This window comes from Eublepharis macularius, chromosome 10 (genome assembly GCF_028583425.1).
Source record: "Eublepharis macularius isolate TG4126 chromosome 10, MPM_Emac_v1.0, whole genome shotgun sequence".
Taxonomy (NCBI): Eukaryota; Metazoa; Chordata; class Lepidosauria; order Squamata; family Eublepharidae; genus Eublepharis; species Eublepharis macularius.
The window spans coordinates 81,539,119-81,558,733 of NC_072799.1; the positions used below are offsets into that span (position 1 = coordinate 81,539,119).

A 19,615-nucleotide genomic window follows, 5' to 3' on the forward strand; every position below is an offset into this window, starting at 1 on the left:
CTTCCTGCGTTAGAACTGGGCTGGTAGGAAACAGCCTAGGATGATCCAGCCCAGCAGGTAAGGCAGGGAGAGGATCAGCTTGCATGACCCTGTTAACGTCAAAACAAAACATGCTAAAATGGAAAACACGTACCATCCCGACAATTGCCAGTTGGTATTCCAAAATTTGGGACCACTTCTGTTATGATCTTCACTTTCTTTAGGGTGGATTTTGCTTTAATCTTTCCCTTCACACCCTCTGGGTGGTTAGCTGCCACCAGGAATATTAAATTCCAATATTTTTTATTTAAGTTTTCCCTTTGGTAACGTGTTTATGCGTCAGGCTCCTTCGTGGTTCTATGTGGCCCTGAGGATAGGAATGGGAGATAACAATGACAGCTACTCTGGGATATAACGAAACAAAATAAAAGTTAATTTTTTTAAGAAGCGTATTGGTTACATAAAAGTCGTTCTTAGTTCTTCTAGTTGCTTGATCCGAACTCATTCACACAGATCTCTTGTAAGGCTTCACACACAGTTAGCCTCTTTCTCTAGGCTCTGTATTTCTCTCACAGAGAACTCCTCGGACAGCACACAGCTAGCCTGTTTTCTTTTCACTCTCAATTCTTCCTCTCTCAGGCGCACACACAGTTTGCCTGCTTCGAATAGAGTGAATATATAGCCTCACAGACACACTCAGTTCAGGCTTCCCCTCAGGTTGCCTTTCCCTCCTAAATACATGAACACCCTCAGGCTGCACACAGCTCGCCTCTCTTGCCCTAACTGGATCTTTTTCTCTCCCTCAATAACTGAAAACTGCCTTCACTCCGCCCACTCTCTGTCATCAACCAATCATATCACTCACTCATCTCTCTCTTTCACCCCCCACTCTTCACCTATCTCACCAAACATTTAAAGAAACATGCACCCATTTCTTGAAATCATTACAACTTCCTATTTGGAAAAATTAATGATGGAATTTACCAAGCTGAAAATTTCCCCCAAACAACAAGTTTCATGGGAAAATGGTTTCCCATTTTTGACTATATTTCTAGGGAAAATATATATCCCCCAAATAAAATGTATCAAACAGTCTTAAATATCTAACCAGGACATATCAGCTCAACTGACTTCGGTTCCTCATGTTTCTTTTTTTCTTTTTTAGTTTTTCTCTTCTTTTTTCCACAATAGGAAGACTCAACAATATAATGTAACATTTCATGTCAATATCAAAACAAATGTATATTAATAATATGTTTTATATTGTACATTTACTTTGTTTTAATAGATATGAAAATTAAAACGAGACAAAACATAGTCACTTTATCCATGAACAAAACTGTGCCCACCACCATCGCATTTAGTTTGATGCCAAAGTATGCATTTAAAGAACATCAAATGTGAATCAATCCTAATTATAGAAAGGGTTAGACCAAGATGGGTAGCCGCATTAGCCTCTCTGTAACAGTGGAAAAGAGCAAGAGCCCAGTAGCACCTATAAGACTAACAAAATTCGTGGTAGGGTATTAGCTTTCTGAGTTATCTGAAGAAGGGAGCTGTGACTCATGAAAGCTCATACCCTACCACAAATTTTGTTAGTCTTATACATGGGCTCTTGTTCCTTTCCTGGGCAAAGGGCTGAAATGATTGGAACTCATATGGAAGCCACTTGGAGGAGCATGGCTAAGAGGTTGATTCTAAGCTTGTGTGCTTCGCAGTTGGGAAGCCAGCAGAGGGCGCCTGTGGTTTTTTCCCATAGTTGTCTAGATTCTGTTGAACGAGGGTAAAGGAAAGAACCTAGTGAGCAGGGCTTTTTTTCAGCTGGAATGCGGTGGAACGGAGTTCCGGAACCTCTTGAAAATGGTCACATGGCTGGTGGCCCCGCCCCCTGATCTCCAGACAGAGGGGAGTTGAGATTGCCCTCCGCGCCGCTTGGCAGCGCGGAGGGCAATCTCAACTCCCCTCTGTCTGGAGATCAGGGGGCGGGGCCACCGGCCATGTGACCATTTTCTCCGAGGGCAACCCACTGAGTTCCACCACCTCTTTTCCCAGAAAAAAAGCCCTGCTCGTGAGTAATCATGTATCAGGCCAAAGCCTATTACATCCAATACGTTCAGAGAGAGGCAAGACCAATCAGAACTCTCAGTTTCCCTTGAGTCTTGGTCAGCAACTAGTTTTGACAGAGTGCTGTTTTAAAAGCATAAGAAGAGCCCAGCCAGATTAGATCGGTACTCCATCTAGTCCAGCAACCGGTTCCACAGAGCAGCCAACCAGTTGCCCTGGGGGACCAACAAACAGAGCATGGAGGCTTTCCCCCGATTCTGCCTCCTAGCACTGGGACTCAAGGGTTTACTGTGTTTGACAAGGGAGGGCGTGGAGAGGGGAAGGTTCAAAAAATGAAAGTTCCAACCCATTCCTGCCCTTAGCTGCCTGCTGCCACGTCTTGCAACAAATGCCACTCCTTTATACGGCGCTTTTGCCCTCTGAGCTGACCATGAGGAGGGAGGGGAGATGGCACCACTCTGAAAGTGGGATTTGGCTTAGATGACCCCTGGACTAGAATATGAGTTTTAATCCATTTACCTTTAGGCTCAATGGTATCAAAGAGATATCCTTAGTCAACTTGCAGAGTGTCTCTCTCTACATGAGACATCTGACATGTGAATTACACGTGTCGGAGATGCAAAGGTAGCCAGGAAGGGTGGTTTTAAAAGACAGATCCAGTGGCAGGGCAAAGGCTTTGCTATACACTGGAGCTGTGTGAAGGGGCTGTGGAATGCCACAAGGGAAACTTCGGCCCATTATAACCACTCCAGGTCCAAGCCTGGCTCTGGAAGGCAGCTCCAGCCCATTTCCATTCCTTGCTACCCTATGGTTGCGATCTCACAGTTTTAGACTGGAGAGGTGAAATTAACACATCCTTCGGGAAGGTGAAGATGAAATTAACAAACCCTCTGAGGAGCGATCTCTGCTGGCTCTGCCTTTTTAAACTATGCTTCCCGGCTAACACTACATCTCCCTACATTTGGCCAACATGCTCCGAGGTGTCTCGTGTGCAGAGACTCTGAAGTGTTGCACGTAGAGCAACCTAGGTGGGCCAACCTTCCTTTCAGAGATTATCCCAGGTCCTTTGCATCATTAAACCTGCCCTCCATTGTGCTTTTTATGGTTTTCTCAATTATGTTGTTCTCTGCTCAGGATAGTTCTTCCTCTCTATCGTCAGATTAATTGGCGCTGTTCTGTATTTTGAGCACATAAGCAACTTCAGTTGCTCCTTGCAGATGGCCATTGATCTAGGAGGATAGCAAGTAGCCAGATGTGGGCTTGGGCAGCCAGGTGTGTTAACTGAATAGGGGTTGCAGAGAGCCCATTTTCAGGCGGCAAACCCTGAAACAAGCAGGAGCAAATCTATGGTTAAGGAAAAGTTTCTTATTAGGAATGGTCAGGGCTTTTTTTCTGGGAAAAGAGGTGGTGGAACTCAGTGGGTTGCCCTCAGAGAAAATGGTCACATGGCTGGTGTTCCCGCCCCCTGATCTCCAGACAGAGGGGAGTTGAGATTGCCCTCCGCGCCGCTCAGTCTAAACCCCCCTCTGTCTGGAGATCAGGGGGCGGGGCCACGAGCCATGTGACCATTTTCAAGAGGTTCCGGAACTCTGTTCCACCGCATTCCGGCTGAAAAAAAGCCCTGATTAAGAGCCTAGAGATTATACTAGATCCAGTGCTACTACTAGAAAAGCAAATTAAGGCAGGGGTAAAAAATGATTTCCACAAACTCAGTCTGTTCTGGAATATTGCTTCCTACCTCTACACAGCCGATCTGGCCACCTGGATCCGTGACTACTGTAATGCATTGTACATAGGTCTCCCCTCTAAGTTAACTCAGAGACCAGTTGATTCAGAATGCTGCAGTTGGGCTATTATTGGGGGCTCGGAGGACCATGAATATTACTCCCATTCTACACTCCCTCCATTGACTACCTACCAGTTACTGTGCCCAGTTCAAGTTATTGTCTATCACCTACAAAGCTCTTGAGATCCTTGGTCCATCACATCTATGGGACTGCCCCTCTCCCTACATTCCACTATGGCACCACAGCAGGTACTCACTTGAATAGGGCTTTCTGCAGGTGCCACCTTGCACATGGGCAAAATCAACAGCTGCTTGTACACAGGCATTCTCTGTGGTGGCCCCCACTTTATGGAACAGCCTACCTGAAGAGGTCAGGAAAGCTCCCACTCTCCGGGCCTTCTGCAAAGGACGCAAAATGGAATTAAGCAAGAGGGCTTCTTACTTAGGAGAGCTGTACTATAAGGAAGTCATCTCAAGAGATCCATCAGTAAAGGGATAAAAAGGGACCACTGACTCTACTACAATGGCTGTAAATATTGCGGGACTGTAGACTTCACTGGTATTGTTGTAAGAATGATCCTTCTGGGTAGTTCCTATGTTGTTTAACATGTCGGTCATAGAATTGCTTATGCTCCTATTCAACATCTCTTCAGCTCTGTATTGGATTTCTGTTAGTTTTTAAATCTTTTACAAATTTGCATGTATATACCCATTACATATTTATTAATATGTCTTTGATATTGAGTGTTCTGACTTGCACTGTGTAATCCACCTTGAAAGGTGGACTATAAATAATGCAACTAAATAAAGGCATCATATATTTTCTTTTGTTCGGCTCCATGTGCCAGAATACAAAGAAGTGTTTTTTAGGCCTACTTCCTAGGAAGTGGTTCTGAATTCTCACCGTCAGTTCTGTTCTGTAGCCTCTCAAGTTGACCTCGGGCCTCATTCTTTCTGGGATCTCAGATCCATACAACTGAGCAGATTGCTTATTCTCTCCGCTTATTTATTCGTACACTTTCTTTCTTACATCTTTCTTACACTTTTAATGCAACTGTTTCCCCAAGGAGCTGATGGTAGTATAGATCAGTGTTTATTACGGTCATCGATTAGCATAACTTAGAATCAAACAATTTGCTTACCATCAATTGTTAAAAACAACCACCAACAGGTTGGACTAAAGAAAATAAATTACCTATAAATGAATTTTAAAAGATAGGTATATCAATATATTCAGTAAAAAATTTAAAATTGTGCCCAGTATTTGTATCCCCCCTCAATGGTGGCTTGAAGTAAATTAGCCACTAGTCCTGTTTATATCTCGGGCGTTCTGTCGGGCTTTGCCAATAACTGCACAAAATTTTGCAGTTGCTGTTGTTAGCTTGAGCTGCCTCATAGACTTCCGAGTAAGGGGGCTATATACTTTAGACAGATTTTTTGGTGGAGAGGGCTGTGGAGTAAAATGTGCTCTGTCGTTTCCACTGCTCCTCTTCCACAAGGGTATAGTCTTTCTTCTCAATCTTCTTGTAAGGCCCCTCTACTTCCGCTGAGGGAAGAGCTTGGATGGCAATATATGTAGTTTTCCTCTTTCTCCATTTTGTCTCCTCTATAACCCTGCAAGTTAGGTTTGAATAAGAAAGAATGACCTATCCAGAATCACTCAGTGGCAGGGCTTTTTTTCAACAGGAACGCGGAGGAACGGAGTTCCGGAACCTCTTGAAAATGGTCACATGGCTGGTGGCCCTGCCCCCTGATCTCCAGACAGAGGGGGGTTTAGATTGCCTTCCGCACCGCTGACCGGCGTGGAGGGCAATCTAAACTCCCCTCTGTCTGGAGATCAGGGGGCGGGGCCACCAGCCATGTGACCATTTTCTCTGAGGGCAACCCACTGAGTTCCGCCACCTCTTTTCCAAGAAAAAAAAGCCCTGCTCAGTGGGAATGTGAACTTGGATCTCACTTGTCCTAGTCTAAATGCTCTAACCACTACATTGTGCCACACCAGACCTTGCTGTTTTATTAGGAATAATCATTTTAGGATAGATATGGGATAGCTCAGGCAAGCCTGATCTCATCAAATCTTGGAAGCTAAGTGGAGTTGGCCTTGGATAGTAATTGGATGGGAAATCTCCAGCAAAGACCGGGCTTGCAGAGGCAGGCAATGGCAAACCACCTCTGTTAGTCTTTTGCCAGGAAAACCCAACCAGGGGTCGCCATAGGTCAGCTATGACTTGACAGCACTCTCCACCACCATGTGTATTAGGAATGGCTATCTTCCTTCAAGATCTCAAAAAGGCACTGCATATTGATGACCAGTTTGGTCCACACCATTTTATTTACATTTTACTGTATTTCAGTCTATCCGTTTCTTGATTCATTGGTGTCAGGCTTTGGCAGGGGCATAGCTGTGCATGGCATTGGTGTGCCTGAACTGTGGCCCTTGGCTGTCGACAGGGACGACACAGGTCCCCGCTCAGTGGAAGGAGGGGAGGTAAACATCACCCTTGCTCTCTCTCTACCATTTGCAGGCCTGCTCAACCTGTCAGGGTCCCTGCGGCATCCTCCTACTTCCAACCTTCCACAGCTTCCACCCTCTTTGCCTCCTCCTTGCTGGTTCTTCCTTCTCTCCTCCCTCCCTCCAGTTCTTTCTCCTTCCATCCTTTCTCTCACTCTCCTCACCACCTTCTCCTCACTCTTACACAATCCACTTCCTGCTCCTAACTCACCACCCCACCTTGTGGGAGAACTTCCCTTATATACCTTTACCCATTCCCACTCTACCTGCCAACCACGCCCCCAGCCCTTTAGCCATGGCCCTGGCTGTCCTAGGCAGCCATACCTGTGGTTGCTTTGCTGGTTGCTCTGGGCAGCCACACCTGCGCCTCCTTTACTGGCTGCCGGGCTTTCTCTGCTGATGGCCTCAGGCAGCCCCACCTGTGGCTGCTTTGCTTCTAGCCTCACCTGGTCCTGGCTAACCCCTTCTAGCCTGCCTGCAGGTTGGGGCGCAGCCCTTGGTTGCCCTGGCTGCCTTTCCTTCCCTATTGGTAAGGTTGTTGGCTGGCTTGCTGCAGGCTGGCTGTTCCTGCTTCTGTCCCTGCTTCCCCTGTCCTCATCTCCTAGTGGGTCTGGGGCCTGAGCCTCAGACCCTGGACAATTGGTTAAAAAATACTGCAAAAGAGAGGGATTAATCAGTTGCAGTTCTTTAACCATTTGAGATCCTTAATATATGTAACAAGGAATAGTATTTCTTCTATGCTTGCTCAATGGAGCCTCATTCATTATACTGAAACTCATCAGAGCCAGCAGACAGGAAAGTTGCCTTCTGGCCGAATTGTTACAACATTACCAAAGCTGCTTTGGACTGGCAATGAGCCCGTCCCTCTGGAATAGTTTCCTGACAAGCTGCCTAATCCCACCGCATGTTTTCCAGGCTGTTCTCCATTGCCATATATTGGATTGCACTCAGGGCTAGGAATTAAATGAAAAACAAACATCTGAGATGCAACAAAAATATTTAACAGGCAGGCCTGCCATCAAGATTGCTCCAGTGTCAACATGCCTTGAGCAACACATGCTTATTTAAATCAACCTAGATGAATTCTGCAAGTGAGAGAGGATCAAGTTAAAAATAAGGGCTCACTTTCAATTTTTGTTCTTGTATGCAAAGATTTCACACAAACCAAGTTTATTTCCTGCTGTTTGTCAACAAAACGGAAAATTTCTTTAGGAGTGAAAAGAGAACTCACAGAAGCCTGGTTCCTTGCAACAAGCTCCTGTTTTACCAGAAGTTACAGTATGTAATTATGACCCAAGCTGTGCATATGTTCCTAGGCTGTGGTAATAATGATTACTTTTAAGTTGAGCCAAAACATAATTAAAGCAGAGGAGACAGGACAGGGGACTCATCTGTTTGAACCAACAAAAGCTTTATTATTATTACTACTACTACTACTACTACTACTACTACTGCTACTACTACTACTGTTGTTGTTGTTGTTGATTGTTTTATATTTTTTCACAACCAACCAAATCTTTTAACCTGGAAAAGCAGACTTCGTTTTTCTGCTGTCACATCCATGAAAGGGGAAAAACTGCATAAACGTTTGTTGACAGATTTGATGGAACCTAATTTTTACTTGTTTAAATCGCTAGGGCAAGATGAATAAAAGAAAAAGGTTTGAACTTGTCCAAACTATTGGAGTGATCGCAGATTGTTGAGTCCTTCATTGGGATAATAAGAATGAAAAGGTTTTTAGGCACTGTTCTTTTCTTTACCAGTTATGGATTCTGTCAAATGAATGCTTTCCCAATGGTTTGAAACCCATCAATTCTTAATACTGGTAGAGTTAAGAGCTGCATGCCAGAAGGGCAGAATTGCTTTCCCTTAGGAACTGTAGTGTCTTTACAGAATTTGCTTTGTCTGAGCTTCATATTTCTTGTTCAGCTAGGAGAGAGGTTACCTTTTGGAGTTCAAAACCCCCCACCTCTACACAGCACTGCTCAATGCTACTAGAGCCAGCTCTACAATGAAGCCATCTGACATGGTTGTTGCCACAGGTGGCAGAAACATTCCACCTACCTTCCACCACCTCACCTTGCCTTTGCACCTGGGCTCCAGAGCAGCTAATCCACCTTGCCTTCTCATTTCCCGTAGTCAGGGTTCATTTTGAGGGGGAACGTGCAGGAACAGAGTTCCTGTAGTTCTCCAAAGAGGTCACATGTCAGGTGGCCCCGCCCACCTGATTTTTGGCCGTTTTGAGCCCCTTGCAGCCTGGATTGGGGCTGAAACAGCCTGGATTGGGGCCGAAATGGCCCAGATCAGGTTGGTGCCAGGTGGGGGAACCCTCCCCTGTCCGGCATCAACCCGGTCCCGGCCGTTTCAGTCCTGATCCAGGCCCAAAATGGCCACTTTCAGCCATTTTGGGCCCAAAACAACCAGGATTGGTCCTGAAATGGCCCAGATTGGGCCTCTGATGGGTGGTGGATCCTGACCATTTAGGCCCCCTTTTTGGCCATTTTCAGCCCCTTTTTGCCATTTTGGGCCCAATTTCGGCCCTGAATGGCCAGGATTGGGTCCAAAACAGCCAAGATAGGTGCTGTCAGGGGGCGTGGCATATGCTAATGAGTTGTCCTAATGAGTTCCTGCAACTCTTTTTCTATGAAATGACCCCTGCCCATAGTCATTATGCACATCCGATAAGGCTTCACTGAACTCTTGTGAGAGTTTAGGAAGACCTATAGGGAGTGCCTGGCTTGCCATGCTGTTTCTAAAGACGGTTCCATGGGGTTGGAGGCAAGTGGAGTAGCAGGTACAGTGGGAAGGGGTAGGCCTCATGCGACAGTGTGATTGGATCCAACACTGCTGTGATATTACAAAACCGTTGTAGTCTAATGATTACACCTATTAGCACAATAGTTAAGTGGTTTGGCTGTGAATCAGAACTCTACTGATTCAAATCCCACTACTGCCATGAACTCAGTAGGTAGCCTTGTGTAAGCCACTCCTCTCAGCCCCAGCTCCAGAGCTGTATTGTGGGGATAATAATAACGCTAACCAGGGGTAATTTCGTAGAAAAAGAGCTGCAGGAACTCATTAGCATAACTCATTAGCATATGCCACACCTCTGACATCACCTATCTTGGCTGCTTTGGACCCAATCTTGGCGATTCAGGGCCAAAATTGGGCCCAAAATAGCAAAAAGGAGCTGAAAATGGCTGAAAAGGGACCCAAAATGGTCAGAATTGGGCTGCTGCTGAACGGGAGAATGATCCACCACCCGTAAGAGGCCTGATCCTGGCCATTTTTGGACCAATCCTGGCTGTTTTAGGCCCAATCCTGGCTATTTTGGGCCCAATCCAGGCCAAAACGGGCCCAAACTGGCCAAAAGTCAAGTGGGCAGGGCCACCTGACATGTGACCTCTTTGGAGAACTACTGGAATTGCGTTCCTGTGCATTCCACCTCAAAATGAGCCCTGACGCTAACTTGTTCACTGCTCTGGGTATGGCACTAATCTGTCTAGAAGAGTGGTATATACGCACAGTTGTTGTTGTTATATTCCTTGTTTACAAAAGGACTTGAAGAACTGCATGTGAAATGTTTGTGTAATAATGGGTGATGGGCTTGTACAATATTTAGCAGTTCAATAACGCTCATTCTGAGTTTGGTTCTTTCCCCCCAATAAATGTTTTAACAGACCCTAGAAAGTTGTTTCCAAGAGCAGTTGCGGCTCCAGGCCCAAGTAAGACTTCTAGAGAACAGCGTGAAGGAGAAACAGGCAAAAATTGTGGAGCTCTTAATGAATAAGGACATAGGACACAGAGTACAAGGAGATGAAAACAATGTCATCAGTCTGGGAGAACAGCAAGAGTATAAAGGTTAGAACTGAATTTCACCTTTTGCTTTTCTTATACGAACGAAGACAACCATCTAGGAAGGTGGGAAGGTAATTGACCAGTGTTCTTCATATCAGACCACACATATTATTTCTAATTATGATGAGATTACACCAAAACAAATGAATTTGCAAAACACAACAAAAAAGTTATACATTTGATCTTGAATGTATCCAAGAACAGGCCTTTCAACTTTCCTGCTTCAACTGAAATGGTACCCCTGCAGATTTGCCAGGGGTTTTTTTTCTGGGAAAAGAGGTGGTGGAACTCAGTGGGTTGCCCTCAAAGAAAATGGTCACATGGCTGGTGGCCCCGCCCCCTGACCTCCAGGCAGAGGGGAGTTGAGATTGCTCTCCATGCCAAGGCGCGGAGAGCAATCTAAACTCCCCTCTGCCTGGAGGTCAGGGGGTGGGGCCACCAGCCATGTGATCATTTTCATGAGGTTCCAGAACTCCATTCCACCACGTCCCCACTGAAAAAAAGCCCTGGCCTTTGCACTCTATACAAATAAGAGCTTGTTGTGTTAATTGGCTCAGTTTATAGTAAATAAAGGATGTTTTCCAGTCCAAATATACTACTGTTGACTCAACAGTGGTCTCTGTTACCTAGTCTCTTACTAGGGACTAATTCCATTGAACTCATACTTCTCATACTTCCATTGAAGTATTAGTTCCACCTATAAGGTGAGCCTGATCTCATCAAATCTGATAAGGGACCGTGCTGAATTTTATCAAACTTTACGATTGAAGGCAAAACTAGATGTTACACAAAAGGTGTAGCTGTACTTGGCGATGGAATTTCTGCGTCTCAAACCCCTTCTGTAACACCTACTAGAATCTGCAGCCTGAGTCTATGCATTTCTGGACCACCAGAAGCCAATATAATTAAAAATGGGAGGAAAAAACTGAAAGCATTATATATCCGTGCATTACAGAGGGGGAGCTAGATAAGCAGCTTCCACTGACCTGGATAGCCTAGGGGAGCCTGATCTTGCCAAATCCTGGAAGCTAAGCTGGGTCAGCCTTGTTTAGTAATTGGATGGGAGACCTCCAGCGAAGATCAGGGCTGCAGAGCCAGGCAATGGCAAACCACCTTTATTAGACTCTTGCCATGAAAACCCCACCATGGGTTGCTATAAGACTTGAGGGCACTCTTCATCACCATAATAAATAATAGCTTTTAATACTGTCATTCGTAGATCTATCATGCCAACACTGCGAAATAGGCAATACATTTTAAAGATGATGATCAAGCAGCAGTGGACAGGGAAAATGAGATATTTTTAGAATTGGAGTTTTAAAAATGTGAATAATAGGTCAGACATAAGAAATTGCAAATAGAGAGGGAAAGGGTTTTGTACCAGTATGTTTTTCATAAGAATATATTCTAGTAAGGGCTGAGTCAGCCATAACAGTGGATAAAATATATACCTAGGAGTTAATTAAATCCAGTTTCCAACTGTTTTCAATTTATTTATTTACCCAGCAAATGGTTACTACATATCTCGAGCTTTTCCAGAAGCTTACACAGAGACAGTTCAAGCGGACATATTGTGGCACAAATCTTTTCAAAACAGTGTGTGTTAATTTAGCTTCATTAGCACTATATCTCTGGGTGACTGAAGTCAGACCTCAGAAAATCAAATGCCATTTTGGATTAATATTAGGAAAGGCTCCACTTTTTCCGTGGTTACCTCAGGAGGACCAGGTGCCACTGCAGCTTGGCATCCTTAACACAGGAAAAACTAGACATTATTTTAAACATATACGGGTGGTGGAGAGTGCCCTCAAATCATAGCTGACTTACGGTGGGGTTTTTATGGCAAGAGACTCACAGAGGTGGTTTGCCATTGCCTGGCTCTGTAACCCTGGTCTTCATTGGAGGTCTCCCATCCAATTACTAACCAAGGCTGACCCAGTTTAGCTTCCAAGATCTGGCGAAATCAGGCTCACCTGGGCTATCCAGGTCAGTGGAAGCTGTTTATCTAGCTCTCCCTCTTTAATGCACGGATACATATAATGTTTTCAGTTTCTTTCTCCTATTTTTAATTATATTGGCTTCTGGTGGTCCAGAAATGCATAGATTCAGGCTGCAGATTCTAGTAGGTGTTACAGAAGGGGATTGAGACACAGAAATTCCATTGTCAAGTGCAGCTACACCTCTTGTGTAACATCTAGTTTTGCCTTCAATAGTAAAGTTTGATAAAATTCAGCACAGTCCCTTGTCAGATTGTACAGTTGTCCTCTGCAGAGAGAGCAGGACAGTGCGCACATGAGACACAGCACAGCACAGTGGTAGAGCGCATGCTTTGCGTGCAGAAGGAACCAGTTTCAATCACTGGCTGGCATGTCCACTTGAAAGATTTCAGGTAACAGATATTGGGAAAGACTTCTCTGCCAAAGAGCTGCTGCCAGTTAAAGGAGACAATACTGAGTTAGGTGGACTGGTGACCTGACTCAGTATGAGACAGCTTCATATTTTTATAATGGAATACATGTACAATTACCATTGCTGGAAACACCTGCCATGGAAAATCACCAGCAGGATGTGTCCCCCCCCCCATTAACTTGCCAAGAACCTTGAAGGACACAATCAGGGCTTTTTTTCAGCTGGAACGCGGTGGAACGGAGTTCTGGCACCTCTTGAAAATGGTCACATGGCCGGTAGCCCCGCCCCCTGATCTCCAGATGTGGCGCAGAGGGCAATCTAAACTCCCCTCTGTCTGGAGATCAGGGGGCAGGGCCACCAGCCATGTGACCATTTTCGCCAAGGGCGATTTAAACTTTTAAAAACTCCCCCCTTGTTCCAGCTGACCCAAAGTGACGTCATTGGCCCTGGGAGCATGTGTGTACTTTGCGCACGCACATGTGGTACCAGGGGCACCACCTCCCGCCAAGAGTTGTCTCCTGTACTGGCAACCTACTGAGTTCCACCTCCTCTTTTCCGAGAAAAAAAGCCCTGGACATAATAAATGTTGGGAAGGTTATGTTTAGATTGGTGGGGCATGTATCACTGAGGATGTCAGGGTTAGGGTTAGGGTTCCCTAACCCTGACCTCCTAAGTGGCTTACAATAGGGATCTCCAGACACACGTTGGGGAACTAATACACACAAATCTTAAATGGACGGTTTGGAATGACTGTTGTGTTGCCGTGCTGCAGATTGTGCTGAAATCCATAACGCTGGACACAAACTCAATGGGTTTTACAAGATGAAACCGCTCCCGAGTCCCACTGGATTTTTTGCCTACTGTGATATGTCAGAAGGAGGAGGATGGACTGTTTTTCAGAGGCGGTCAGATGGGAGCCAAAATTTTGATAGGTGAGTACTGTACTTAAAAATTGGCAGGCATGGTAATAGCAAACGGAAGAGGACAAATGGTAACAGTCAATGGTTTTTTTCTGGGAAAAGAGGTGGTGGAACACCCAAGAGGGAAATGAGGGAGAAACATACGGGAGTCTTTGAAATAATGTTGTTTTCATGTGCTATTGCCAAGTACTTTCAAGAGGTGCCGGAACTCCGTTCCGCTGCGTACCCACTGAAAAAAAGCCCTGGTAACAGTGAACTGTATATATTCCAGTCATTGTTCCAGACAATGAAAGATTTTCCTTGCTTTGATGTGGTTCAGCTTCATACATGCTGCACAGGCTATTACTTTCCCTCCCCATGAAATACGGTAGGAACTCTTTGGTGACTTTCATAAGTTACATTCACCACTTATGGAAATGGCAAGCCTGCACTTGTTTTCTTCCAGGTTTGTCTCTTGCATTAACTTGAAGACACAAGGATACTTTTCCTGCTTCTTGTTACACTTCTCAAAGCATTCGGTGAGAAGTGGCTTACAATTTAATTCATGCTCGTGAGAAGGGCTTTTTTTCTGGGAAAAGAGGTGGTGGAACTCAGTGGGTTGCCCTTGGAGAAAATGGTCACATGGCTGGTGGCCCCGCCCCCTGATCTCCAGGCAGAGGGGAGTTCAGATTGCCCTCTGCGCCACAACATGGAGGGCAATCTCAACTCCCCTCTGTACGGAGATCAGGGGGCGGGGCCACCAGCCATGTGACCATTTTCAAAAGGTTCCAGAACTCCGTTCCATCGCATTCCAGCTGAAAAAAAGCCCTGCAAGTGAGGACATATTGGCAAGGAAAGGAAGGGACATCAAAGGCCAGGAGGGCCAGTTAGGGGAAGCTGGAGTAAATGGATGAGTCATGAGGAGTCAATCCCCACATGACAGATGGAGATCCTTGTTTGGATTCCCTGGATGCCCCTTTTTTTGCCTTCCCAGTGCTTAGAGCCTGTTGGGGAGGGGAGCATTTCTGATGGGGAAAAAGATCTAGGGAAATGGTTAGCCGCCAGCTCTGCATTCCTAATCCATGTCAGCTCTTTTCTTATGCTTTTGGCAGGTCAGTTTATTTATTTATTTTATTTATGCCATTTATAGTCCACCTTTCTCACTGAGACTCAAGGCAGATTACATAGTGTGCAATTAGTACACTCAATACCAAGGACACTTCAATAAACAATGCCATAGGGCAAATAAATGCAGGTTTACAAAGACATAACATTAGCACAAATCCAATAAAGAGCTGAAGAAATGCTGAAATAGAGCCTAAGCGATTCTAAGACTGACATTAGACAACATAGGCTACTCAACAGGGTCATACTTAAAGCAACAGGTAGTAAATAGGAGCACATATTTCAAGCAACAGGATGTACAACAACATCGTGGTGAAGTCTATGGTCCCTAACTTGTTAGCGAAGTATCTCTTTGAGACCACCTCCCTACAATCAGTTACTCATCTGGGGATCTGAATTCATATCTTCAACATCATTTAGAGCTTCTACATGAAAACAGAGGAAGAAGGTCAAGTCCCAGTTAATGTTATATGGGAGGGAGTAACAGAACCATCCTAAGCATCCTAAGCAGAGTTATGCCCTTTCAAAATCCATTGGAGTCAGTGGGCTTAGAAGGATGTAACTCCATTGAGGACTGTACAAACCAAAAGCAAGCCACAAATATGTCGCTGCCTTCTTACCAATGGAGGGCTCTGAGAGCAGGTCTAGTTAGAAGTAAATCCCATTTCATCCAATAGAAAAGTGCAGGGCTTTTTTTCAGCTGGAATGTGGTGGAACGGAGTTCCGGAACCTCTTGAAAATGGTCACATGGCTGGTGGCCCCACCCCCTGATTTCCAGATAGAGGGGAGTTGAGATTGCGGCACGTAGGGCAATCTAAACTCCCCTCTGTCTGGAGATCAGGGGGCGGGGCCACCAGCCATGTGACCATTTTCTCCGAGGGCAACCCACTGAGTTCCACCACCTCTTTCCCCAGAAAAAACGCCCTGGAAAAGTGTATCCTTTGGATCTTAAAAGGATGTGTTTAAAGATAATCTGATCATTTCCTTTGAATGACACATGTCATTAGGCTTACATTTTATTTTCAGAGACTGGGCGGAGTATGAACAGGGTTTTGGTGATTTTGCTTCTCCAGCGGGCGAATACTGGCTCGGAAACAAAAACCTTCACTATCTGACCTCTCAGGGTAAGAACTGTACATTCTCAGTCAGAAAGTTAAAGATCATCAAGCTGATTTCTTCGCCGTTCCCTTTAAGCTCCATGAGATGGTTTCAGCCTTAGTCCATAGTGGTCAACAAGCAATTGTGTTTGATTTTTCTCAGGATAACTTGTATGAGGACCTCTTTTCTCTTGAAGAATTGCTTTCCTGGTTTTGTGTGAAGCCAATTTGTTGCTGTAGTTCCATACCATGGTTGCAACTGTGTTTGAGAGCCAAAACACACGTTAAGAAATACCTAGGTTCAGCACGTGTTCTCTTACCTCAAGGTTTGCCGGGATCTGTAGGCGTCCTGGAAGCTTAAAGTAGGCGTCCTGGAAGCTTAAAGATCTGTAGGGGTCCTGGAAGCTTAAAGTCCTGGAAGCTTAAAGGATCTGTAAGCGTCCTGGAAGCTTAAAGCTTAAATTTATCTGGGACTGTCCAGATAAATTGTCAATGGCAGTATCTGATACCATATACAGGAAGACACCCCCCCCCCACATTGTTTTCGTGATGCACACGTTTAAACTACATACATTCTAACAAATCTTAGAAAAACAGATAACCCTTGTGAATTCAAATATCCATTTAATCAGAGGTACATATCACAATTTTGTATTTTGAAAAGAAGAAAAGATGAAAACCTCCCTCTTGAATGGCAAGGGTAGAGAAGGGCCAGGTAGACAAGAATGCAGTGCGGGAAATTCACACAAGTGCTGCTGGGATAGAAACCAAGATAGGTTTTTTCTGATCAGAGATTGGAGAAGACAGTAGCGCCATAATGGTCAGCTCCAGTTACATGGTGCTAAAATTGTGCTTGATATTAAATGTTGTGTTATGTGCCATCAGGTTGCCTCCGACCTATGGCTACCCTATGAATGAAAGACCTCTAAGAGCCAAGCTACAAGTGACGCCTGACACAGGTTGGACACTTGTCAGCTTCCCTCAAGTTTTGATGGGAAATGTAGGCATCCTGGTCTTGCAGCTGTAATGGAGAGCCAAGCTATAAAACCAGGATGCCTACATTTCCCATCAAAACTTGAGGGAAGCTGACAAGTGTCCAACCTGTGTCAGGCGTCACTTGTAGCTTGGCTCTCAGATGTCCTACCATTAACAGACCTGCTCAGATCTTGCAAACTGGAGGACGAGGCTTCTTTTATTGAGTCCAGCCATCTTGTTCTGGGTCTTGTTAAAATGAAGTCTGGAAATACTGAGTTCAACACAAGGAAAGTAATAAATAGAACATACGTTATTTGGAGTTTACGTAATAACTGAGTGAATCAAGCATTATAATAGCAGAGAAACATTTGTATAAATTGCCCCAGAGTTTATCACTTTAAATTATGAGATTGGCTAGAAACATGCTATTGTTTATTCAGAGAGCTGAAAACAATTTGAAAAAGATAATTTTCTCCTCTAGGAGACAAGTTCTGGCAGGTTACATATTTTTATGTTTCAGAAACCTGTTTGACCAGAGCCAATAATGAAACAAAAGTGTATAAAATACATATGTACACCATAAGCAACAAAGCAGCACTTTCATCTCTTAAAATAATTGTCCATTGTCAGTCTTGAGCCTCTGTTCTAATTAGGCAGTGGCATAATTGTGAAAACTCAATAAAAAAATCACTCATCTACAGATGAACTTTTCTTTCACTGCTTACTAAACGCACTGCTTACATATGTTAAAATAACAGCTATGGAAACTGAGTCAAAATGTGATAGAAATTTGAAATAACAGGGCCTTTGCACTACAGTGGCATGAGAACAAATCTCATCAGGTTTTTGACTGCTCAAAAACACAAATAATGGAGTTAAATTTTCTCAAGGGAAGGACCCTGGAAGCATTTGTGTGTGTGTGTGTGTGGGGGGGGGAAATGTGCCCCCCATGGGCCCTGTTACCCTTTGGGCTCATGTTTCGCTTTCCCTCCTTCCTTCTCCATTATGACTCAGATCTCCCTCCTTCTCCATTCTCCTTTTCCTGGAGGTGGTGACTTTTCCCACAATTTCAGGCATCATATTGAATTATTACAGCCACCACTGGTGGCAGGGTTTCTGGCGCCCGTGACAATCCCCATGTGTGCGTGCGCATGCGCGCAGCGCCCACCCCCACACATCCCCCGACTGCATGATGACGCAGCTGCTGCGCCCGGCCAGAGGCGTGTGGCGGCAGCGGTGGTGGTGGCGGCAGCGGCTGCACAGGGCTGGCCGGCTGTAGCAGCCATGGGCCAGGCATGCCAGCTCCGTGGCGCGCGCCTCTGCCCCCGGCACCCCCACTGGCGCCCCCTCCAGTGCCCGCAGCGCCCACCTCACCACTTCAATGGTGGCACTGGCCCTGATTACAACAACCCAAACCCAAAAAGAGGGAGTTACTCCTCTTTTTCTTTTTGCAGAAAAATCTGATTTGTAAACCTGAAGGTTCCCCTGGGTTTATAGACTCCAAAACTGTAAACAAGATTGGCTCCATAGTGTGTATATTTTAAAAATCCAAACAGGGACCAGCCTTGGCTATAGGATTAGTCTTATTCCATTAATAGAAAGAACAGGCATTTTTGTTTGGTTTGGTGATGCAATAGCTTTATTTCAAGGACACCAAGAGTGGGGACAGTTTACACAGGACATTTCTACCTCACACAAGCAAGACTCAACACGCAACCTTAGATTAGAGAAACATATTGGTATGACTCCGTTTGTAAATATTTTGGCCAACAACAATGCATAAGCTGCAGTAATGTTCCAAAGTAACTATCAAGTTGTGGTGATATAGAAAAGAAGGCTTCTAATTACATTGTTAAAGCCAGTAACAACATTTCAGTGTGTAATCTAGATATGATACCTCAGTATGATTCAAATCAGTGGGAAATCAAACTTTTGATAGTGGCCTCTTTCACACTGCTTACTAGCCACGGAACATCATGCCAAGCTCCCGGAACAACAGCGTCTTCCTGGCGCGATGTTCCGTGGCCGGTAAGCAGTGTGAAAACGGCCAGTGGCCCAATAAGCAGGGATTAAGACTCTTTTAATGCTTATCATGAATTGAATGGAAGCTCTTTTGGCCTCCTTCCTCTGTGTGTGGATGATCTACTCACGATTTGTTGTCGTTCTAGGAAACTATACACTAAAAATAGACATGTCTGATTTTATGGGAGAGCAGCGCTTTGCACAATATGAAAACTTCCGAATTGGAGACGAACAGGTAATGAAAAGCACTTGTGTTAAATTTAAATTAGGTGTCAAAGTAGTCCAGCAAAATATGATTCTACAATTGCTCCAGAGACTGTGCAACTATGTAGTTCAAAGGCAATAATGTTGGGCTTGGCTTCAAATTCCTGCTTGGCCCTGAAGCTCACCTTGGGCCAGTCATTACCTGCCAGCCTAACCTATTTCCAGGGCTGGCCCCAGCCATTTGGTCATCCAAAATGAATACACGAAGCACCTTTACACTGAGTCAGACAGTTGATCTATCAAGGTCAGTATTGTCGACTCTGACCGGCAGCAGCTCTCCAGGGTGCTGAGCCTCGCCTCTGCCTTTCACATCACCTACTACCAGAATTTCTCAATAACATTATCTCCCGCTACACTCTCCCAGATCATCTGCTTCAGCCCTCGGGGAACAATTTTGACCTGCAGCAGTGGGTTTATAAAGGTGACAACTTGATTGACAAACTTATTTAAAAAGACCATCTTAGAGCCTCTTACCTGGTTGATATTACTGCGCACAACCTTAAAATGGTATTTACATCACTGAGATTCCAAACAATGCCAACGGAGTTACTTTTAGGCCGCTACTCCAAAAAAACAAAGGAGCAATGCATTTGTTCATGCGGTAAATCAGTAGAGGACCTTCTTC

The 19,615-nt window shown here is 44.9% G+C and overlaps 1 protein-coding gene across 1 annotated transcript in view; it reads left to right on the top strand.

Moving 5' to 3' along the window:
• The window catches only part of FGL1 (fibrinogen like 1), a 54,455-nt gene that overhangs the window by 13,820 nt on the left and 21,020 nt on the right, over positions 1-19,615 (top strand). Inside the window, exons 3-6 of the mRNA XM_054989507.1 lie at positions 10,022-10,202; positions 13,381-13,540; positions 15,659-15,756; positions 18,873-18,961. Of these exons, the coding sequence (XP_054845482.1) occupies positions 10,022-10,202; positions 13,381-13,540; positions 15,659-15,756; positions 18,873-18,961 (528 nt within the window). The remainder of the gene's footprint in view (positions 1-10,021; positions 10,203-13,380; positions 13,541-15,658; positions 15,757-18,872; positions 18,962-19,615) is intronic.